Genomic DNA, 24,920 nt, shown 5'->3' with positions numbered 1-24,920 from the left:
GAACAGTGATAATGTTTATTAACATGGTATGCTGTTATTGTTAGGAAATTACTGTAATCACTGTCACCTTTTGCAGTTTTAATAATCTGATTCATTTTTCTTGTTAATTGCTGCTTTTACTCATTTTCCCTTATCATTTATTTTCAGAGTGGCAATGAGTGAGTCCGTTTTGATGTACACTTTACCAAATGGTACTCACGTGTTGATTCGTAACAATTCACTGGAAGGCAAAGATATTGATAATGTTCCAGTGATGGTTGTAGAAGATGGTGAGTTTTATTAAGCTTTTTCAACAATTTATTGTCTACAACATGAAAGTGTTAACCCTCAGTTAATTACAAATTACATGAATGCTGCACTCCTTCCCTTGTCCCTAGCTTTTTGTCTAGCCTCCCAACACTTCACACTTCTCAGAATTTTAAGAAAAGTTGAAGATCTCAACAGCAACACAAGGTCACAACCAATTTGAAATTGGAAGATTGCAACTTTATGATATGCTCCTGCCCGCCCCCTACTTTTTATGCGTTGAAGTATCAAATTGAATGACATTGCCTAATATATCATTATCCAACTTTAAAATAACTGATTATAACTTACACTCCTGGAAATTGAAATAAGAACACCGTGAATTCATTGTTCCAGGAAGGGGAAACTTTATTGACACATTCCTGGGGTCAGATACATCACATGATCACACTGACAGAACCACAGGCACATAGACACAGGCAACAGAGCATGCACAATGTCGGCACTAGTACAGTGTATATCCACCTTTCGCAGCAATGCAGGCTGCTATTCTCCCATGGAGACGATCGTAGAGATGCTGGATGTAGTCCTGTGGAACGGCTTGCCATGCCATTTCCACCTGGCGCCTCAGTTGGACCAGCGTTCGTGCTGGACGTGCAGACCGCGTGAGACGACGCTTCATCCAGTCCCAAACATGCTCAATGGGGGACAGATCCGGAGATCTTGCTGGCCAGGGTAGTTGACTTACACCTTCTAGAGCACGTTGGGTGGCACGGGATACATGCGGACGTGCATTGTCCTGTTGGAACAGCAAGTTCCCTTGCCGGTCTAGGAATGGTAGAACGATGGGTTCGATGACGGTTTGGATGTACCGTGCACTATTCAGTGTCCCCTCGACGATCACCAGTGGTGTACGGCCAGTGTAGGAGATCGCTCCCCACACCATGATGCCGGGTGTTGGCCCTGTGTGCCTCGGTCGTATGCAGTCCTGATTGTGGCGCTCACCTGCACGGCGCCAAACACGCATACGACCATCATTGGCACCAAGGCAGAAGCGACTCTCATCGCTGAAGACGACACGTCTCCATTCGTCCCTCCATTCACGCCTGTCGCGACACCACTGGAGGCGGGCTGCACGATGTTGGGGCGTGAGCAGAAGACGGCCTAACGGTTTGCGGGACCGTAGCCCAGCTTCATGGAGACGGTCGCGAATGGTCCTCGCCGATACCCCAGGAGCAACAGTGTCCCTAATTTGCTGGGAAGTGGCGGTGCGGTTCCCTACGGCACTGCATAGGATCCTACGGTCTTGGCGTGTATCCGTGCGTCGCTGCAGTCCGGTCCCAGGTCGACGGGCACGTGCACCTTCCGCCGACCACTGGCGACAACATCGATGTACTGTGGAGATCTCACGCCCCACGTGTTGAGCAATTCGGCGGTACGTCCACCCGGCCTCCCGCATGCCCACTATACGCCCTCGCTCAAAGTCCGTCAACTGCACATATGGTTCACGTCCACGCTGTCGCAGCATGCTACCAGTGTTAAAGACTGCGATGGAGCTCCGTATGCCACGGCAAACAGGCTGACACTGACGGCGGCGGTGCACAAATGCTGCGCAGCTAGCGCCATTCGACGGCCAACACCGCGGTTCCTGGTGTGTCCGCTGTGCCGTGCATGTGATCATTGCTTGTACAGCCCTCTCGCAGTGTCCGGAGCAAGTATGGTGGGTCTGACACACCGGTGTCAATGTGTTCTTTTTTCCATTTCCAGGAGTGTATAATCTTATTCCCAGAGAACAAATGAAGTATTCCAACTCCATATGCTTTCATTAATGTAAGGTATGAATTTATGGCACTGTAGACAATGTGGCAGTGTCACTACATGTGTGTATTGTTAACAGAAATTAATGTTTTTTGTTGTTTTAATTTGCAGCAATCTACAGTAGTCAGAAAAGCTAAATACAATGACATGATTACATTTTTGAAATACTTACTACACATGTATAAAGGTAGTATGTGTTTTGTCAACATTTTGTTCATGGGCATGTTGTTATTGATGAAGAATGTTAAAATTGGGAATGGGGCTAGACTAGTTATTTTAACATGTAAACAGCACAAAACCAGAGAACTTGGTATCTGCTTCAAGGTTTTGGAAGATTAACTTAAATAATCATGTTTAATAGACCCTAAAAATGAAATCATAGCATTAACAGTTTCTCGAATTTTAGGAATAAAAATGGTCCATTTTTATCAAAATGAATTGTGGTTCAGATCTGCATATACTACTCTCAGCACCTCAATTGTTTTTGTTAATGGTATTTGTTTTTGAATTGGAAAAAACTTTAACTCTGCTAATCCATGGGAGCATATTTTTTGTATTGCATGTTAGAAGTTTATCAAAATTCAGAAATAAGAACACAAATACAATAAGACAAAGCAGTTTGTATACCAAACAGTGTTTTCAGGCAATACATAGGGAACAACTTACTACCACAATGTGATGTATTTGAAAACACAACAGTTTATGTGACTGGAGTAATTTGAAATTAACTGGGGGTTAGCACTTCCTTGCACTGAACCATTCAGTTGTTGGAACTGTAACATTTATTTATAACATATTTTTTAAAAAATATCATATGTGTGCAAATTTTAATAAAATTGGCTCATTTTAGTTATTTGTGCCACAGGAGTAGCTACAGATGAAGGTGAAAACAGTGTTATATTACCAAACATGCATATAGTCAACACTGTAACAGTAGAAGCACCATTAGAGCCTGTACAGTTGGTTGAAACTCAACTTCCAGAAGAAAGTAGACAACAGGACTCCCTCCTGTCAGAGGTATATACTTTTTAAAGTGTGTTTTAAATGTTCATGTTGTGTATAAAGTTAAGCACATTCCCAACATCACATTGTGTATTAGCAGTAAGCTGATGTGTAATTCTATACAGCATTCTGTATGAACATCATTTAGATATAAACCTGGTCTTCTTTCTCTTCAAATGTATTGGCCAAACGAAAGTACTAAAACAATATGTTATTTTTCTATTCAGTTTTCTGGAGGAGGAGAGTATTTTTGGCAATAAAAATGACTGTTCTTCATTCCCTGACAAAAAAGAATGGTTAACCAACAGTGGGTTGCATGTGTACTGCTGAACCTCTCTGCCATTGTTATCAACCTATTATTTTTCAAGAAATTTGTGTTCAACGGCAAAATATTTATAGGAGAAGGCATTATATCACAAACATATTCCAGTTGACGTGTGAGTTCTTGCCATAACTGCAGCGCCCCCTTCCATCTCTGCATTCTGTACGCAACCTCTTGTTCTGCAGGTTGTAGTTGTGGACCCATGTTTCATCATAGATGGCAGTTAATTAGAAAAATACCTTGCCTTCCACAGAAGTTTCAGTAGCTGTTGATATGTCTTTCTGGATATTTTTCTGTACATAGTGCTTGAAACACATCAGATTTTGTTGCATCTAAGATGTGAATCAGTACCATGCACATGTCAAGCTGTGAATCTCCGTTATTGTTTAGTTCCAGTATTTTTTAAGCACAGCCATTTTCTGGCTCATTGCAGGCTTAATGCTACACATTTGTAAATAATGTAGCAAAATTAAACCAACATACCAACTAAAGGGCTGAGAGTTGTCACTTTCAAAGGGTTTCTGTCATAATTGCAGTTACTCACCTATTGGATGGCTACACAGTCACATTTCATACTTACACTCCTGTCTAAATAGCGGGAAGTGCTCAGTCATACTGCATGAGAGATTTCACTCTGATGATTATTATTAGCTACAACAGTACAACTGTGTTGTGACATAGTACCACAGCAAAAATGCAGCACAAGACAGTGCAAATCCTGCTAAGGCTGATACTGTGCAGGACACAGATGTAAATACTCTGAATGGAAATGAGGTCCCAAAAACAGTCAGCTGACATCTCCTTCTGCAACACCTGCGACAAAATATGGCATTAATGACTTTTTTTCGCCTACAATGTCTTTTACACTATCATGACTTGTTTTTTGATGAGTAATGTCCCTAAACTGTTTATTGAGACTGGTCAAAATCTCAGTTGGTTGCAGAATTATGACTGTCGTTACCTCTCCTATATGTGGCATTTGAGTAATGTATGTATTCTAACCTACATACCATTCTCCGTTAGTTCAACACTCAAAAATTCTGGTTTCTATTTGAATGTCACATGTGTAATTTAAAGAGCAATAGTAATGCATTTCATAACTCAGCCCACAGAACTTGAAGGACTGGATGACTTCGCAGAAGTTGTGACCTGGTACAAGTGCCGAAAATGTTCTTTTGTTGCTGCGCAGTTACCAAGTTTGGTGGAGCACCTAAAATCACACAATATAGATGTGAGTAAAATATTTATTGATGTGAATATAGATTATGTAGCTATCTTTAATAATATCTGAAAATGCTTGTACACAATGTTGTGAATAATTTCAGTTTCTTATCAACAGATGAAAACAAGTGCTTCCTTTCATGTTAATTAAGAAAGCACCGCCTTCTAATACATGGTTTCAGCATATTTTTCTGGCTATCACAATTTGGAAAGATAAGTGTACATAGCCAACATGACACTTTTCTAATTTTTAATGCACTGTTTGTTTGTGTAAGATAAGTGTATACAATCTACAGGCCAGATGCTGTCTATGGCAAAACATCAATCCTTTATATTGGCTGTGTTAGAATGACAGCAGCCTGTCACATTTATTTCAGGTACTTAATTTATTCCAAATATTTGTGAGCAGTGATGATTAAATCCCTATCTAGCCATACTAATGTTAGAGTTCCATGGTTTCCTAAGTCAGCTATGGTGGATGCTGAAGTGATTCTTTTTGGAAAAGATGTAGCCAATTTTCTTCCCCATCTGTGTCATATCTAAACAATAAGAAGTTCCGTCTGCTTTTCGCTTAGAAATCTGTCTCATTGTGTTGATCTTGATTTAGGAAGAACTGTGAAATTCACTTGTACAATACTAGAAGTAAAAATAATTTCCATGAAGACTATGCATCACTGTAATGTCTACAGGCTGCCTGTAGACATCATACAGAAAATTGGATATCTCCAGCTATTCAGAGACAAAGTAAAATAGAGTGTCTCATTAGCTTTGCTTTCTAAAATTCATTAGAATATCTGGAAACGAAGGAGTGTATGTGCCCCTTGGTATCTTGCATTAGAGATCAGGTACCTGTCATCTCACCATAATTGCTACCCAACATCTAACTGCTGTGCCCATCCATAAAACAATAACACTTACAGACTCCTCTGTCGCTATTGTCTGCCTGTGGAACAAGCTACCCTGCGACGATTGTTGTTCCACTTTTCACCAGTGAATACAACTTGGTTAATTTCTGCTACAGCTATTACTGTTTCTACTGCTATTTGTGAGTCTAGGGACCGATGACCTCAGCAGTTTGGTCCCTTAAGAATTCACACACATTTTTGTTTCTACTGCTTATGTCATATTTGTTTCAATTGTTTGATCCTTTATTCACTGCAAGACCTCTTAAAACGTGTGTTTTAATGTATGAAATGCAAAATATGTAGTGAGAAGGCAGTTAAAATTGTTATTCCTAATCAGAACTTGATCATTAACAATCCATACACTTAAATTCATCCTATGATTCGATTAGAACAAAGATGTAAAGTCCAAAGGAAGGAACTCACACCCATTTATAATTAATTAGAAATGTTAATACAAAATTATGCAATAAGATAAAGCAAATGTAGAATTAGGCAGGTATTCTAGCTGCCTAAAATTGTCTGACATGCTGAGGTCAAGGTTGGGGTTGCAGATTTAGCACTGAGACAAACCCTATTTGTGGTGAATACTGGTGGGGTGAGGTTCAGGGAGAAAGAGAGAACCTCCTGTGAAGAGCCACAAAGGTTTTAACAATGTCCTTGTTTGCATAGGAATTGTGTAGAAATTTAGAAATTCCACCATTGGAGAGGGGGGGGGGGGGGGAGAGAGTGTAGTTGGGAGGGGGTGGGACTGCCAGTCCAGCAGAACTGAAAAACACAGGGCAGGCAGGCCTATGTGTAACTACATTACAGTACAGAACTGGCTCCCATAACGTGTGATGCCACATTTGTTCTTTCAGCAGTGTGTGCTCTGTAATGGCATCCATTACAATGTTGTTTGAATGGGTTATGCTGTCACCGAAGAATTTGGCCACTGCTCCAACTCAAACTTGGCTGCATAGCAAACTTTTCTAACCCACCTAGCATAATGCATGAGAAAATATATGATAGTAAGAGGAAATTGAACTGACTGACTTGTGGACTATAGCTTGATATTACAGAGATAAGAAAGGCCTTGGAATAATGATATTTCCAGTTCGGTAAGTAGCTTTTCCATAGTTCAGGGGCAGAATTTGTGGGTACTGGGGCGAGACAAGAAACAGCTGCAGCTGGAGTGCTGTGTGTGTCACCTGAGCCCGTATTTGGTTGTTATCACGTTCCAGTGAAAGACAACAAGGGTGTTTTGTTTCAGGAAGGGTTTAAAAGGGCATGAGCTCTCATTCGACTCACAGCAGTTGGTCAAAAACCGAAACATTGCACACTTACTTAGGATTCATGTTTGGAACTAAAACTAGGAATCCAAGAAAACAAATATGTTTATATATTGTTTTTTAGAGGTTATGTATTGTGGCCGGTGACAGAATAGTTCTCTTTGCCTTGGAATAATGATATTTCCAGTTCGGTAAGTAGCTTTTCCATAGTTCAAGGGCAGAATTTGTGGGTACTGAGGCGAGACAAGAAACAGCTGCAGCTGGAGTGCTGTGTGTCACCTGAGCCCGTATTTGGTTGTTATCACGTTCCAGTGAAAGACAACAAGTGCTGACTGGTGCTGGTCTGTAATGCCCTTGCCCTCTATCCATGCATGCTAAAGAGTTCCCAGTGCATTACAGGTATTTAAATGCAAAGGCTGACATGTTGCAAGCTGTAAAGTGAAGTTCAGTGACACAGTAGTTGTGTCGTGATGTTGCTGTCAACACGGTGCAATGCTAACGATCCCAGAACAAACAGCAGACCATCGTGGCAATGGATGGATCCCATGGGCAGGCAGCAAACACCAGCTGTGTGAAGCTGGGTGGCAGGTGGACTGTGAGGTCAGGCAGTTAGAGCAGCATGTCACTGTGCGCACCTGTTATTGGCTTGCGGGCAGATGGCGTAGGCAGCAACTGAATGTGCCTGCCCAGTAGTGTGGTGACTAACAGTGATTGGAGCAGGCACCAGCATGTGATGCAGGGCTTTGGCTACCGACCCCATCTAACTTTCGACTCTAGTTCGTGGCAAAGCTTGCGATGAAAATTACGTTCTCTGGGCATCTGAAGGGAGTGTTCTTCAAAATAAAAGAGGGATTTAAAATCAAATTTCTGTATTCTGACTTCATGGGATACAGAATATGTTCCCAGAGCAAAATGATAGAACCACAAGCCAGTTAGGTTGGTGATCATAAGATGTAATTTTGTGTCTGACCGAAGTCTGAAAGCAATCAGGAGAGAGAGGAGAGGCCAAAACCAGAGAGAGTGTTCTTACTTGATCCAATGCTCTGGCAAGCCATGCAGCCAACATGTGACTTCTTTCTAACACTCATCATTAGTCATTCAAGCACAAGGAGCAAACAGCTTCTGCATAGATAATGATTCTACTTGGCAAGTAGGCCAAAATATTGGGTACTTGAATACTGGAGGGAAAAATTTAAGTAGAAAATAATTTTGAATTAGCAATAAAAATTCACACCTCCAGTTGGTCAGTCGACTTCCACAGAGGAATGCCTGATTTTATGTAAGAATTAGTCAAGTTAAATTAAAACTTAATACAAATTAAAAGATAAAAACAGCATCTGAGTAATGTAAGAGGAGCAATGTTTCTTTCTATAACTTACTGCTTTTATCCTAAAATATCTGTACTTCTATAAAGTAATCTACAAGAAATTCATATAATTGTCTTCATGAGTGGATTAGATCTAGTCATAATTTGTTGATAGTATGTTTTACAGAAGTTGCTAGCAGTGACTGCTCTTGCCTGTTAACTTCACTCATTCCATTTCCCTGAAAGTCCTCCTTCACAATGGAATTTGTGGATGAACAAAACACATTTTAGGACTATTCTGTTTATTATATTTCAGACAAAATGCAAATCCAGTTCAGCCCAACATTCATTAAAGGGCGAAAATTCTGAAGAATTGGCTTCTACAGCAGAAATACCTAAGGATCATTCTACTACTAGTGGAAATGGTATGATATTGGTTTAAAGGAAAGTTTGCATAGTCATTTATACTAATAATAAAACTGTAAAACCATCATGTCTGTCTGAACATCCTAATCTCCAAAACTGCTAGATGAATTTTCATGGGTTTTTCTCAGGTAATTTGAGCCTAGTTTGAGGCAACATAAAAACTTTATTTCAACGAACTAAGATCAGGGAAAAAATCATGATTTAAAGTTTTATATTAAAATGTCATGTCTGTCTGTTTGTATACGTTAATCTCCAAAACTATTAGACGAATTTTCATGGGGTTTCCACCAGTAACATATAGGCTTTGTTTCATCAGAATTACAACATAGAAAAGAATGATATCAATACCAGAGAAGGAAAGTTGCTACTCATCATATAGCGGAGATGCTGAGTCGCGATAGGCACATCAAAAAGATTCACACAATTGTAGCTTTCGGCCATAAATGCCTTTGCCAGCAGTGTCGTTTCAGCTCTCTGAGACTGCAGACGTGTGTGCAAGCTACGTTTGTGTGTGTGTGTGTGTGTGTGTGTGTGTGTGTGTGTGTGTGTGTGTGTGTCTACTGCTGACAAAGGCCTTTATGGCCGAAAGCTACAGTTGTGTGAATCTTTTTGTTGTGCCTATCGTGACTCAGCATCTCCGCTATATGGTGAGTAGCAACTTTCCTTCTCTGGCATTGTTACATTCCGTCCTGGATTTTCCACTGTGAAAGAATGATATCATTATTTAAAGTTGTATCTCAAATTGTCTGTTCAGCTTAGTGATTAGAATGTTTAATCATCATGACATAGTGCACCAAACAACCAGTAGATGGTGCTGTTAGTTTTTTTTTTTTTTTTTAACCCAATGATAGATGTATTTTCAGAATTTACAACAGTGGCAGAATTTAGTGCCACTGTCTTCATCTTTATGAGTGCAAACTAACAGCAAATTTACTTCATTGATAGGTTTTATTTGTATTTGACTTCTTTCCTAGGAAAGTTTTTTACCTCAATGACAGAAGTATTTTCAGAAATTTATGTCAGTGACAGAATTAAGTCTCACAATCTTATCATTATGAATACAAATTAATGATATATGGATTTACTGATTTCACTTTGTGTATTAAAAACTTAACAACATGACATTGCTTCTTTCGATAGATTTTATTTAGAGTCTTTGCTAGTGAAAACGAGTTTATTAAGTTAGCTTTGTGATTTGCATGCCTACTCATTATATTTTGATTTCATTTTGTTTACAAATAAAAATGCCTAGAAAACGTTTTTCTGAATACACTTGAATGGCTAAAGGACTGAGGACTTTGTGGTTTCAAGAATTCAATGAAGATCATGAGACAGTAATTGCTGTGGATTGAGAACATCAGACTGTAACTAGCCTTTTGGAAAATTCCTCTGAAAGCAGGATACACCATAACTCTGACATAGAGCATCATGCATTATCTCTCTCTTCAGAACCCATCGTTCACAGAGGCTTAATGTTACTTCTCTCTACTTAACACCATAGAAGCAAAATTTTGGTGGGAAGTGGTGCAGGTGGGTGAGTTTTTATACCCCGAATCCCATATATTCTTAACAAGTTACCATTTCACTTTAAAGATGAATAAATCCCAGAAAGCTCATGTTATTCTACAATCATAAACAGAGCACAAGGCCAGATGCTGCATGTTACGGGTGTGGACTTTAGTGTCAGTTGCTTTTCGCAGGGTCAGATCTGCAGGGCTCTCTCCCATGTTGGTGAGGCAAACTAGCTTTCTTTCAAGTCCTCAATCATACTACTTCAAACATTGTATACAAAAAAAGCTTTAGACATCAAAGATAAATGCACATATATGAAGTATCAGACACAGCTGCAAGTAAATACCTGGGCAACAATAAGTTTCTCAGCTGGAATGGAGTAATTCCAGCATTTTATGTCTATAGTTTTATGGTGACTGGGTTTATTTGAGTACCAAAACATGTGTGGGACATGCATTCTTCCTATATTTTGGCTAATTCTCTGTACTTCCATAAAGTTATGTCGCTTTCGATGCTGTAGTCGAGACAGCATAAGTAGATCCCTGTTACTGTGCAGCATTGTTGCCAGTTTTCAGCTGTGAAGCCGTAATGGCTGCAGGTGAATACAGTAGCTGTCTACAGAGCAGTGACAACACTGAGATGTTGCCACATAGATGTTTACAAAATCATGTTACGTTATTGGATGAAGCAGGCACATGAAGCTACAGCACCCGGCCTACTGCTACTATCAGGGATCAACTTAAACTGTCTCAGCAATAGTTTTGTGCCACAACTCCTGTGCCACGCAATAGTAAGCTGATGATGCTGTAGTATACAGAGAAGTTGCAGCATTAGAAAATTGCAGCGAAATGCAGGAAGATCTGCAGCAGATAGGCACTTGGTGCAGGGAGTGGCAACTGACCCTTAACATAGACAAATGTAATGTATTGCGAATACATAGAAAGAAGGATCCTTTATTGTATGATTATATGATAGTGGAACAAACACTGGTAGCAGTTACTTCTGTAAAATATCTGGGAGTATGCGTATAGAATGATTTGAAGTGGAATGATCATATAAAATTTATTGTTGGTAAGGCAGGTGCCAAGTTGAGATTCATTGGGAGAGTCCTTAGAAAATGTAGTCCATCAACAAAGGAGGTGGCTTAAAAAACATTTGTTCGACTTATACTTGAGTATTGCTCATCAGTGTGGGATTCGTACCAGGTCGGGTTGACAGAGGAGGTAGAGAAGATCCAAAGAAGAGTGGCGCGTTTCATCACAGGGTTATTTGGTAAGCGTGATAGCGTTACAGAGATGTTTAGCAAACTCAAGTGGCAGACTCTGCAAGAGAGGCGCTCTGCATCGTGGTGTAGCTTGCCGTCCAGGTTTCGAGAGGGTGCGTTTCTGGATGAGGTATTGAATATATTGCTTCCCCCTACTTATACCTCCCGAGGAGATCGCGGATGTAAAATTAGAGAGATCCGAGCGCACACTGAGGCTTTCCCGCAGTCGTTCTTCCCGCGAACCATACGCGACTAGAACAGGAAAGGGAGGTAATGACAGTGGCACTTATGCCACACACCATTGGGTGGCTTGCTGAGTATAAATGTAGATGTAGATGTAGATTACAATACGAGAGAAGAAAAGTTGCAACTCACCATATAGCGGAGATGCTGAGCCGCAGTAGGCACAATAAAAAGATTCACACAAACATAGCTTTCGGCCATTAAGGCCTTTGTCAGCAGTAGACACACACACACACACACACACACACACACACACACACACACACTTACGCAAGTGCAACTTGCACACACATCTGCAGTCTCAGAGAGCTGAAACTACACTGCGAACAGCAGCACCATCTTTTTATTGTGCCTATCATGGCTCAGCATCTCCGCTATATGGTGAGTAGCGACTTTCCTTCTCTCGTATTGTGTTACATTCCATCCTGGATTTTCCATTGTTTGATATTATTACTATTATTATTATTATCCCCCCCCCCCCTTTCCCACGAACATATGGTGAGTAGCAACTTTCCTTCTCTCATATTGTTACATTCCATCCTGGATTTTTCCATTGTTTGGTTTCTCTCCTCCCCCTTTCCCACGAACATATTGTCCCTGTTTGCTGCATTAGATTCAACTGCTTACTTATATATTCATGTGTTTTTCCCAGCCATAACCACTATCATAAGACCCTATACATGATGTGTGCACATGGCATTTTGCTGTTTTACAACCTGCCACTTCTTTATACTTAATGCACACTTTATTTAAGACCCTTACCTTGGTGGCCAACTTATTTTGCTACAAATTTATTTTCTCATAAGCCATCTCAAACAATTATTCACTTCATTTTTGCTCTCTTTTCTGTTTTTCTTTTTAAATTTTATTGTCTCCTTCAGATCAAAATCAATTCTATTATGGCTCAGATCTAGGAAGTATTATGCTTTTATAGCTTATTCTGTGAAATAATGTCAATCCTAAGGGCCTGGGTTCGATTCCCGGCAGGGTCGGAGATTTTCTCTGCTCAGGGACTGGGTGTTATGTTGTCCTAATCATCATCATTTCACCCCCATTAATGAGCAGGTTGCCGAAGTGGCATAAAATCGAAAGACTTGCACCTGGCAAACGGTCTACCCGATTGGAGGCCCTAGTCACACGACATTTACATTTTGTATGTTAAGTTAAATGTAAAGGAGTTGATGAATGGTGTGTGTACTACCACTGCTTGAGCTATTACTGACTGACGTGGAAAAGTACTTACAAAGAAGAAACTGGCCAGAATGTTTTATGCACTTCCCAATACGTAAATTAAAATATACATTCTTATTTTTGTTATAGAACTGATGTTTAATTGCTGTGAACATTTTGTATTCCCTCTATAAGTGACTAAAAATTGTATAAAATCTTAGTTGGGGGAGGGGGGTATGTGCAAGGCTGAGATACAAATGTACTGCCATACTCTTCTTGAACCCCTTGTTTGCCTATAGTGGTATATAAACAATGGAGTACAATATATCTTTTTTCCAAGTGCTGTTATGTTTGTGTTTACTGCTGCTATGTTTTGGGTATACTATTGTAAAGGTGTTGGGACAGTCAATAATTATCAGTTTCTCAATCAGATGACAACTCAACTTATGAGCACTGAAATTTGAATCAGGCGTACTGATACTTAAAGGAAATGAGATAACATTGTAAGATTGACTTCAAAGCCTGAACACTGCCTTGCTAACATTAAAATTTATAAGTTATTCAATAGAGAAATGTGGAAAGTCAGCAGTGTAAGGGAAAGACAGATTGCTGCTTACCATAAAGATGACATGTTAAGTTGCAGACCGGCACAATTAAAAGACACTTACACATCAGCTTTCAGCCACAGCTTTCATCAGAAAAAGAAAGAGATTCACACAAGCAAGCACACCTTACGAACGCATGACTGTCATCTCTGGAGACAGCTGACATGCATTTGTGGTGAGCTTGCTTGTGTGAATGAGTGTGTGTACATCTTTTTCTTTTTCTGACAAAGGCTGTGGCTGAAAGCTAATGTGTAAGTGTCTTTTAATTGTACCTGTCTGCAACTTAAGAAGTCATCTTTATGGTAAGTAGCAATCTATCATTTCCTTACCTTGTTTGTATAATTACTGATATATTTTGGATTTTGTGTGTGTTTGGTAAGTTATTTCTGCACATTGATACTGGTATTGGCCATATATGCCAAAAATCAGCTGATTATGATCTTGGCGGACTAAAAAATGCAGCCTAACTAAGGAAAAAAATGTAAATAATTTAAGAGTAAGGGAGAGCACTCACAGAAGAAGCAGAGGTGTGTCTGGGATACCTGTGCCATGGAGATTTTTCTTTCTGCAGTACCAAGTTTGTGAGGGACAGGGACTGATAGAATCTGAAAATATGACGGTCATTGTGAAAGGAAGGATGGAGTCCACAGAAGGGAATTTGTATGCTAAGATAGTTGAGGGACCTTGGATTGAGTCTGCCTGGTGGGCTAATGACGAGGGATTAGTGTGCAGGCCAGCCTGGATCTGCTTTTTGGACAGTTTCCCACGTCCCACTTGGTGACTTCCAGGCTGGTTCACATGTTCTGCCTCTGATACATGCTAAGCAAACATTTAGAATACTTTCCCATTCATGCACACAGAATTTACTGTATATGCAGAGAGATTGGGTACACTGCTGCTGTCCTTGGGGATGTGAATAGGAGACTTATCACCTTAGCTGTTTGGTCTTCTTAAACACTTATTCACCATCAGCTAGGGGGGGAATTCCATGGCTTATGCAGCATTTAAGGAACAGGATGTATGACTGGGTCTTAGCTAGGGACAGGGATACTTTTCTGAAGTGTCCCAGATAGATGGAGCATGGAGCTATTTGGGCTGTCACTAGGAAAACATAAAGTAGACGTGGCAAACGGCGGAGTGGAAATGTTAGGTGGTTTAAAGGGAACTGTGGATAACAGGGAGAGGGTTTGTAGAATGAAAAAGCTGAACGAAATTTTCCTGAGAGTTATGGGATAGGTCTCTGACTTAAGAACATTCAGTCACACATAAATTATTGTCACATATGGGGGGAAAAGAAAACAGATGTAAAATTATGATTGGAGGCTCTGCTAGAATGTAAATATAAGTTTTTTACGTTCTACCAGGACCTTCCTTACCATAAGAAAAAATTGTGCTGTGTGTGAAAAGTTGACAATGGCTGGGAAAGCAGTATGCTGAACCCATGCCTCTCTTTACTGCATCCAGATAATGCTATTTGGCAGAGGGTTACATTGTGACCAGTTAGTACCACGCAATCCTCTGGGCCTTAAGTAAAGTTTTGTATTTTTGTTACTTAATAATTTCGTACAGGCTGTGAACCTTAGTTCTAAGGAACTACTAAAAAGCATTAACAAGATCTGATCAGTTTGCGTCACTGAAAATGAAATGTTGGGTTTTGTGTTGGGGTGTATTTGACAGTTCAACTGGGAATATCATAGACTTGCCTTCTGTGTTTATGTAGTGAAGTCAGTAAAGCACTTATTCTGCAATTGTGCGATTATTTTGTAAATTACTTAAATGCACATCTCTTCAAATACTTACTTACTTACTCCTTGGCTCTACAGCCCTTGAAGAAGGGCCTTGGCCTGCATCACAATATCCTGCCATTCTATCCGATCCATGGCTCTTCAAATACTATTGAAATTTTATTCCTGTTTCAAGCACACTTACTTCACATGGTATTTGTTGCTAGTTTTAAAAATAAATGTAGTGTGTGCTATAATTTATGCAACTATGATAGAAGACAAAAATAATTTTAAAAATGTGAACTACAGTTTACATAATCATATTACAACACATAACAAATTTTCATGCAAACTTTGCGCCTCCTTTTTTAGAGCTCTGAGTGGACAGCTGTATTCTGGTGCAGAGGATTTCTTGCAAGGCAAGAAGTGGCAATCTTACCAGATTCAAAATAATATTAAAGTCATTACTTATTAGCAATGTGTCTGACACATCATTTGTTAATCTGTATTTTAAATAGGCCTCTCTACAAATGTTACCATGCAACTAATGGTGGTGTTGCTGTTGTGGTCTTCATGCCAAAAGTTTGTTTGATGCAGCTGTTCACACTAGTCAGTTCTATGCAAGCCTCTTCATTTCTGCATAAATATTACAGCCTACATCCACTTGAAACTGCTTACTGTAGATAAGCCTTGGTGAATGTGCACACATTCTTTCATCCATTACTACAGTCTGATTTCTACAAAAGTTTTATATAACTTTTACTATCTGTGGTTTATCCTTCTTAATGTCAGAGTTTCAAAGAAAGTATTCTAATCAGTGTTGCCTTTCTTGATCCTCTCTCTAAGATAATTGATAGGGTCAGCATTGCCTCCTATGTATCTACAGTCCAGCAAAATCCAAACTGATCTCTTCTCCTTCAACAACTCTGTCTGTTCTTGATGTTAGTATTTTGCAACCAAGGCTAATTAAACTTGTGGTTGGGTAACATTTCCACCTCTCAGCACTTGCCTTCTGAGGTACTTGGGTTATTACATTCTTTTTGAAGTTGTAAGCTCCTTACTAATTTTTAGTATTATAGTTTGTTAATATTCAGACATTGAACTGATTGATGAGTAATGGGCTCTCATCCGTATATTGCATTATTAGCTGAGGCTGTGTGTTTTAACAAATGTCATCATGGTTAGATTCCTTGTTTTAAATAATGTATTACCTGCCCGGGCTTCGCACAGATAGCATTAAGACAACACCCATGCTCAGATGAGTAAGAAAACTTGGGCTGCCATTACCGAAAAGTGGTTCCAGGTGCTGATACACTTGCCATATTCTCCTTATTTGACCCCTTCTAATTACCGCATTTGGAGCGACGGCGACTTCCCATCGCAATGGCAGGAACGTGTCATCGTTCCAGTGCTAAAGCCTGGGAAGAACCCACTAGATGTTGACGGTTATCATCCCATCAGCCTCACCAACTTTCTATGCAAGCTGCTTGAATGTGTGGTGACCCGGTCTTGGGACCTTCTGGCTCCGTCCTATGGTGGTTTTCGCCGAGGACGCTCCACTATTGACAGCTTGGTGTACCTGGAGTCTGCCATTCGATCAGCTTTTTCCCAGCGACAACACCTCATTGTCATCTTTTTCGATCTCACGAAGGCCCATTATACTACTTGGCGACACCACATCCTCGCTACTCTGCATGAGTGGGGTCTCTGAGGCCCACTCCTTATTTTTATACAGAAATTTTTATCACACCCCACTTTCAGAGTTCGCATCGGTGCTTCCCATAGTGCACCCCATATACAAGAGAATGGGGCCCTGCAGGGATCTGTCCTTAGTGTCCCACTCTTTTCAATAACCTTCAGTGGTCTAGCATTAGCAGTAGGATCGTCAGTATCTCCGCTCCGTTACACTGCCAATTTTTGTATTTCGTTCTGCTCCTCGTCTACTGTTGCGGCTTAATGCCATCTGCAGGGAGCTATACGGAAGGTGCAATCGTGGACCCTCACACACAGCTTTCAGTTTTCTGCCACCAGAACTTCTGTGATGCACTTTTGTCGGCGTCGTACCGTCCACCTCCATCCAGAACGTTACCTCGATGACCAACTACTAGATGTAGTGGAGATTTACTGCTTTCTGGGACTGGTCTTCAACACCCGCTTAAGTTGGCTTCCCCATCTTCTTCAGCTTAAGGACAAGTGCTGGCGGCACTTTAATCTTATTCGAAGCAAGAGTCACACCGACTGGAACGCTGATCATCTTACACTGCTGCAGCTGTACCAAGCCCTCGTACAGTCCCGTATTGATTACGGGAGCGTGGTATATGGTTCAGCAGTCAGCAGCCCCCTTTACATTGAGTGTACTAGACCCCATCCACCACTATGGAGTTTGCCTCACGATGGGTGCCTTCCGATCCAGCCCCATGAACAGCCTACTTGTGGAAGCTGGCGTTCCTCCATTGCGGCTCCGGCGGCAGCAATTGCTCGCAAATTATACCGCCCACATACATAGTTTGCCTCACCATCCAAATTACAATCTTCTTTTCCCCAACGCGGTCTTTCTCCTGCAACAGCGGCTTGGAAATGGGCTTCCCTTCGCCGTCCGTATCCGGTCACTTCTTCATGAACTCGGGGCTTCCCCCTTACCACCTTTCCTGCAGGCCCACTTCCGTACACCTTCATGGTCCATACCTCGGCCACAGCTTCGGCTGGACCTATTGCAAGGCCCCAAAGGCTCATTTCCACCTGTGGCCCTCCATCGCCCTTTTATCTCTCTTCTTGGCCAGTTTGAGGGCTCAGAAATAATCTACACCATGGACCACTGGTTGACGGTCTTGTTGGCTACGCTTATGCTCACGTTGGCCGTACTGAACAATGCTTCTTGCTGGATGGCTGCAGCATTTTCACTGCAGAGTTGGTTTCTATCTGTCGTGCTCTTGATCACATCCACTCCTGCTCTGGTGAGTCCTTTGTCATTTGTAGTGACTCCTTAAGCAGCCTACAAGCTCTCGACCAGTGCTTTCCTAGGCATCCTTTGGTAATGTTAATCCATGAGTCTCTTTATGCCACCTGCACCAGTGGACACTCAGTGACCTTCATTTGGACCACAGGCCGTATCAGGATACCAGGCAATGAGCTTGCTGACAACCTGGCCAAACAGGCCACCAATAAACCATCTCTGCAGATTGGCCTACTGGAGACCGATTTGCAAGCAGTCTTCTGCCACAAAGTTTTCACAATCTGAGATACTGAATGGCGCACTCTTAGTACACCAAATAAACTCCGTGCTATCAAGGAGACGACGAATGTGTGGTGGTCATCCATGCGAGCCATTCACGGGGAATCTGTTGTCCTTCGCCGGCTCTGCATTGGCCATATGTGGCTAACACATGGCTACCTTCTTCATCACGACGGCCCACCTCGGTGTCGCTGTGACTCCCGTCTGACTGTCGTGCACATCTTGCTTGACTGGCCAATTTTAGCTGCTCTGCGGCGGACTTTTAACCGTCCCAGCACCCTGCCTTCGGTGTTCTGTGACACTGCCTCTGCGGCAGATTTAGTTCTACGTTTTATTAGTGAAGGGGGTTTTTATCGTACCATCTAAGGGTGGGTGTTTGGCCTTCTCTCTGGGGCTTCTGCCCTCCCTCCATTTTAACTCTGTCACCCTTTCCTTTCATTTGTTTGTCTTTGTATTCGTCTTTTCCCTACATGTGTTCATCTCGCCTTGTCCTTTTGGGGTGGAAATTTTAATGTGTTGCAGAGTGGCTGGCTCATCCTCTTTTCTTCTTGTGATCAGCCATCCCAGACAATCTGCTCTATGGTTTTAATACAATCTTGTGCTTTTCCTTATGGTGTATGTTTTCCCTGTTTTTGTTTGTCCCATTTGTTTTCTTTTTAGGTGTGGTTCCGCATTCATTTTCCCCCTTTTCCTTTTCCAAATGTACTTTGGGAGTTGTTTTACCCTGAGCCTTGTTTGCTTGTGGAACAAGGGACTGATGGTCCTATAGTTTGGTCCCTTTATCCCTCAAAACAACCAATCTGATATGGACAGATGTGTCTAGCTGGCCCTCGGTGTGGATGAGATCAACATCAAGGAAAGTAGCATGGGATTCGAAATAGGACCTGGTGAAATTCTATTAGGAGAAGGTATTTAGAGAATTTTTGAAAATGGATCCATCATATAGAATAACCCTGTATTGTCAACATTTTATGTAGACTCTTTTGTGTTGCAATTTAACAAGAATTAATTTATTTTTAGTTGTGCTTTTTATTTTTCCCTTGCTTGTCTATTATTTACAGTGTGTACTTTATAGTGTAAGTTCTACTTATTTTTAATCATGTTATTTATTATTTTAGTGCATTTTAAAAGCTTTTAATGTAACGTGGATGGTATCATTCATTTCTCTGAATTGTGGGAACTTTTTATAAACTTTTTAACTTTGTAGTAGTGTACCATAAACATAAAATTTTACTGCAGTCCTTACTGAGAGCAAAAAATACTAAAAAAAATGTTTTTTTCTCACCCATTCTAGATTCAAGAACTGAAGCGAGTGAGTGCCTTATCTACCTCTGCGGACAGTGCACACATGCTTACAGCAGCCTTGATGAATGCAAACAACACATGATGCAGGTTTACTCACCACTAATCAAAATTTTGTATTTTTATTTAGCTGTATTGTCATTTACATAGCTGAACTTCAGCAGGAGCTTTCCTGTACATTTGTATTTTTCCAAGTATTGGAAATTATGACAATACTTGTGTGGATGCCTGGCTGAAATATTTGAGAAAGCCAGGCAACAAAGGCAACTGAAACTTAAGGATGATGCAGTTATAATGGCCAAAAAGCTTCAGCAAACCAGAAGCATCATGAAGTTAAGTGTCTTCTGGTGTGCATTGTTGATAAGATTGGTTTTGGTGTTAAGAATGGAGGACTTTCCAGTCTTTGTACACATGAGCAACAAAAGACCTCAATATATAGATACTTCACTGCCCATGGATTATCTACTACTGTTAACAAATGAATTAATATCCATTTGAAATTCTGCTTTCAGTGAAAAATTATGTCTTAATCACTTCTTATCTCCGACCAATTCCCTTTTTAATGAAGTATTTAAAAAAAGCAGAGAAGAATTAGTTGGACTCAAAATCGAAGCCAATAAACAGAAGCAAATTCTTAGTTCCTGGCGTGTGACTCATGTTAACTCAGTGTGCTTTGAGTTGCAATAGCAAGAAAGTCATCCTGCTTCTTGTTCCCCTACAGTTCAGCATTCTAAATGAACAGTACAATTGTGAATTTAAGCCACATCTGGTGTACACTTACATAGTCGGGAAGGATTAGAGACTAACTCTTAGGAAGTTGTCAAATGGATTTTTATCTGCTTTTTTAAATAGATACATTTTGCATTTACTTTTGGTGGATTTGAATGTTGTGATGGTCAGTTTCACTAAAACTACCTTGTACTCACTAACCCCTGTATCCATCAGGATGCTCCCTATTTTGCTCAGGATTATTTGTTGCTAATAGGTCAAGTATTTTTTTGTGATCATTTACTCTTTGAGTTGGCTCCTAGAATAATTGCTCAAAATAATTTTCAGAGAGAGGTAAAATTTCTGACAATGTTTTATATCTACCACCACCTTTGAGCATCTGTTTTTCCCAACGTATCAAGAGTAGAGTGAAGTCAGCACCTACTATAATTGTATGAGTTGGGTACCAATTTGAGATGATACTCATGTTTTATTTGAACTATTCAGTAACTGAATCATCTGAGTAAGGGGATCAGTAAAAGAAACCAGTTATTAATTTATTCCAGTTGTCAGTTATAACCTTTACACGTACTAACTTACAGGATAAGTCTACTTCAATTTCCATACAAGATAAGCTACTTTGTCCACCCCGATAGCTGAGTGCTCAGTGCGGCGGTCTGTCATGCCAAGGGGCCCGGGTTCGATTCCCGGCTGGGTCGGAGATTTTCTCTGCTCAGGGACTGGGTGTTGTGTTGTCCTCATTATCATTTCATCATCATCAGTGGAAGGCAACAGGAAACCACCACTGGAATCACTTCCGTAGACGCTCATGTGGTGGACCTCTCTGATGAGGCTTCCCCCATAACAAGACCTGCCATAAGGCAGAACACGAAGTAAGTACGTAAGCTACTTCTAACAGCAACAAACACACCACCTCCAACTGTATTTAATCTGTCCTTTCTGAACACCACTAGGGCCTTGGTAAAATTTTCAGCTGATCCCTGTGGCTTTAACCAGCCTTGTATCTGTAACAATTTGAGCTTCAGTGCTTTCTATTAGTGCTTGGAGCCCTGGTTCTTTCCAAACACATCTACAACAATTTACAACTACAATATTGATTGTTCCTATGTTTTACCCTCTTCTCTTTGTTCATTCTGCACTCTTTAAGACTGAAATCTTTTTTTTGTTTTCCTGAGACCTTCTACCCTAAAATACTGTTCGATCTGTTCAATACAGCCCCTGCTACCCATGTAGGCCCTTCCTGTGTATAGTGGACCTCTGACCTATTAAGCAAAACACGAAACTCCACCACTCTGTGAAATACTAAGTTTAGAAATCTGCAACCTACACGTTCACAGAACGTCTGAGCCTGTACCAAATGTCTGAAATTGTTGCTGTTGACAATTTTACAGATTGTGAACTCTGCCTTTGTCTCGCCCACAAGACTGGAGGTCTTTACCACTTCAGCTAGCTGCCCAAAATGAGAAAATCTCTTCCAATCCAAAGCAACCACTTGCAGCGACCACCTGCAGTTGGCTGCTCACTGTGCTCTTCGTGGCATCTGGAACTACTTGTTCCAGATCTGGAATGGTATACACAAAGATTTCACAGTAGATTTCTGCCCCTCCTTGGCAGCCATACCCCCAAGAGGTCCCATTACATGCCTGATGTTGGAACTACCAACTACCAGTAATCCCACACTCTCTGTGGATGCCCAGATCTTGTGGGTCAAGAAGCTTTCTCTGGAACAGAGTGAGTGAGTGCACCTGGCTAAGGATCTTTGTCAGCCACAGATAGTGCCTGAAACCTGTTTGTCAGATGAACTAGGGAGGCCCTTCAGTTGACCTCCCCTGGAAAGTCTTTCATTGCGTGCCACAACTTGAAACAACCTCCCACTCGACCATGGGTGAGGGACCATCTTCAATGCAAGCAGTAACCAGGGCCATCACTGTAGTGGACTGATCAGGGACACAAGGGACGTGCTGGACATACCATGCATCCCCACAGCCAGTCCCTACAGTGATGCTCATTCGCAACAGCCTCAAGCTATGTGACTGAAACCAGCATACTAAAAACTGCAGAAATATGTATTACACAGTTATAAAAGATGCAGACTTGTGACTACTAGATACACAAATATGCAAGAAATGTGAGAGTTCAGACTAAAATGCATGCAGTAAATAAAAGATAAGTCACTTCTTGTTGTTAGAAGCTCATTTCAACTCACAAACGAAACACTGTGCTCAGATGTGCTGCTTACGACATTGGAGCTGCTGAGTTCTACAACTGTAATTGACTGCTCACACAAAAACAAATAACATCAGTGTAATGACATCAGCTGATGACCATTATCTTCAAATTACGTCTCAAATGTACCTCAATGAAAATGCAGCAGAACTGTGTGCTGCCTTTTTGAAACCAAATGAAAGGGCTGTGTTGACCCAGACTGTGTGAAACCATCTTCACATGATCCATTTGGTCTCTTGGCATCCATTATGAACAATAGTATTGATCCCTCAGCACCATGTCATATGAGTTGGTGGGTAAGGAAATAACTGGAATGGGGCCCCAATCGACTGCATTGGACTATCTTTACTAACAAGTGCAGGATTTGTCTGACACCAGATGATCATAATAGAAAGATGTAGAGGGGCCAAATACCAAGTGTGCAACTCAGGCATGCTTTGGACTGGTACAGGGTGCATATGACCCGGGACAACCGGGAGATCCGGGAAAAACGCGGGAATTTTTTCATCTGGGAGAAAACCAGGAAAAACCCAGGAATTTTATAGAATTCTGGGAATTTTTCATTGTTTTAGTTTGCAGTTAAATTTTTGTAATTTTGACTGGTAAGAATCAATACTCTAACAAAGGATATTACTGTATCCTGTTACTGCAGAATAATAGTGCAACAATACAACGTGACTGAGAAAAAAAGGAAAATAAAACATAAATTGAAAAGGAAATGTGCCATATACAGCAACAAAACACAGTGCTCATACAAGTGTTTGCCAACAGCAAAGTGTGTAAAAGGCTTTAGGAAGACTATGCAATGCTTCGTAACAACAAATTGCCTCCGATGAGCGTGACATCACAACTGTTTACATTAGATTCATTTTAGCAGTTACGAGTGGGCTCATGCGCATGCGCAGTTGAGTGGCGTATGAGTGGTACCCTCTCCCATTTCTGGCTACATAAATGTGGCTGTTGGCTGTGTAAGCAGTCGCAGGAAGCAGCTAGATGCAACCGGGAGAAATATTACTGCCGCCCCAAAGCTGCCAGATTCACGCATGTGCAGCGGGCCTGAATCTGTGAGGGAGGGGGGGGGGGGAGGCCAAATTCATATTGTTGAGGAGAAAAAAACCTTGTTTCACAAAGCGCCTAGCATCCAGCGCACGTTGTTCTATCCATTACTCATATGATTTTGATGCTCATCCCTGTTGGTTTATGAACACACTCTGTAAGTTGATTTCTGAATTAATCATAAGCCGCACGGTGTAGCCATGAGGTCTGAGGCAACTTGTCATGGTTTACGTGGCTCCCTGTGTCGGAGGTTCGAATCCTCCCTCGGGCATGGGTTATGTGTTGTCCTTAGTGTAAGTTAGTTAAAGTTAGATTGAAGTAGTGTGTAAGCCTAGGTACCGATGACATCAGCAGTTTGGTCCCAAAAAAATAAATAAATAAATAAGTCGATTTTTGAATGTGTGCATAGTGTACGTGATATCTCTGTCAGGGGAATCCTCGCTGCATCTAGAAATAAAGTTTCCTGCAGACAAAGGAGGACCGGGCTATACAAGCTGAGCGGAGTAAAGCCGAACGAGTGAACGCCAATTGCTGTCTGATTATGTTGTTGTTTGGGTTTGTGAATGATCAGCGTTGTTATAATTGCTAGGGAAATCCATAGATTCAGACAACTAGAGTGGAAATAAGTGACTAACAGGAATAACAGGCAAGAAAGATTACGTATTATCTTCTCGGTGTATCCAGGAAAATGAAATTTTGTCAGAAAATGTATGGCCAGATCGCTACACTAGTAAGGGCCAATTGTACAGTCCCCATCTAGCAGCCGCTTAAGTTCTATTCTGGAAGTAGTGCAGAAGATGGTTTGTAGGAACATAACAACGCCTAACCAGATAACAATCAGGGATAACTAAACCGGTGATTCTGGCAGGGTTAGTGAAGTTAACCGGTGAATAAGTTTTGACAAAGGCAGGAATAGTTCCAGAATTATTCATGACGAGATTGTTTGTTAGAACAAAGAAGGAGAAGAAATGTGGACGTCACACAAATTAGGGAAGAATATGATGATTCCAAATTTATATAAAAATCTCATACTACTACTTTTCGATCCCATGCTTGAGAAATGGGAGTGTATGAATGAAATGTGAAACTGTTTTCTAACATAAAGCTTTTTGCTTTTATTAGGCCTAATAGGCATTTTATGTTGGTCTTCATGAATTATATTCTGTCGTGTTATAAAAATGACTATTTGTGCCAAAACAGTCTCATTTATTTGGTGTGTGTTACAATTTCTGCAGTGTTAGAAAGACCTATTTTGTTTTGCCTAGAAGACAGTGACAAAATAGATGTAATCAGATTGAGAAACCACACCAGTCTTGGGTACTATTTGTATTAACAGCTTACGC

At 40.9% G+C, this 24,920-nt stretch overlaps 1 protein-coding gene across 4 annotated transcripts in view; it reads left to right on the top strand.

Annotated features, from left to right (window-relative positions):
- The window catches only part of LOC126251341 (zinc finger protein 667-like), a 130,337-nt gene that overhangs the window by 72,986 nt on the left and 32,431 nt on the right, over positions 1-24,920 (top strand). For all 4 annotated transcript variants that reach the window (XM_049951702.1, XM_049951703.1, XM_049951704.1 and 1 more), the window contains 5 exons: positions 148-269; positions 2,930-3,081; positions 4,494-4,619; positions 8,405-8,513; positions 19,559-19,656. In XM_049951702.1, coding sequence (XP_049807659.1) covers positions 148-269; positions 2,930-3,081; positions 4,494-4,619; positions 8,405-8,513; positions 19,559-19,656 — 607 coding nt within the window. The remainder of the gene's footprint in view (positions 1-147; positions 270-2,929; positions 3,082-4,493; positions 4,620-8,404; positions 8,514-19,558; positions 19,657-24,920) is intronic.

This window comes from Schistocerca nitens, chromosome 4 (assembly GCF_023898315.1).
Source record: "Schistocerca nitens isolate TAMUIC-IGC-003100 chromosome 4, iqSchNite1.1, whole genome shotgun sequence".
NCBI lineage: Eukaryota > Metazoa > Arthropoda > Insecta > Orthoptera > Acrididae > Schistocerca > Schistocerca nitens.
Note: the sequence above shows the minus strand (reverse complement) of the source record. Positions and strands in the feature narration are given on the sequence as shown.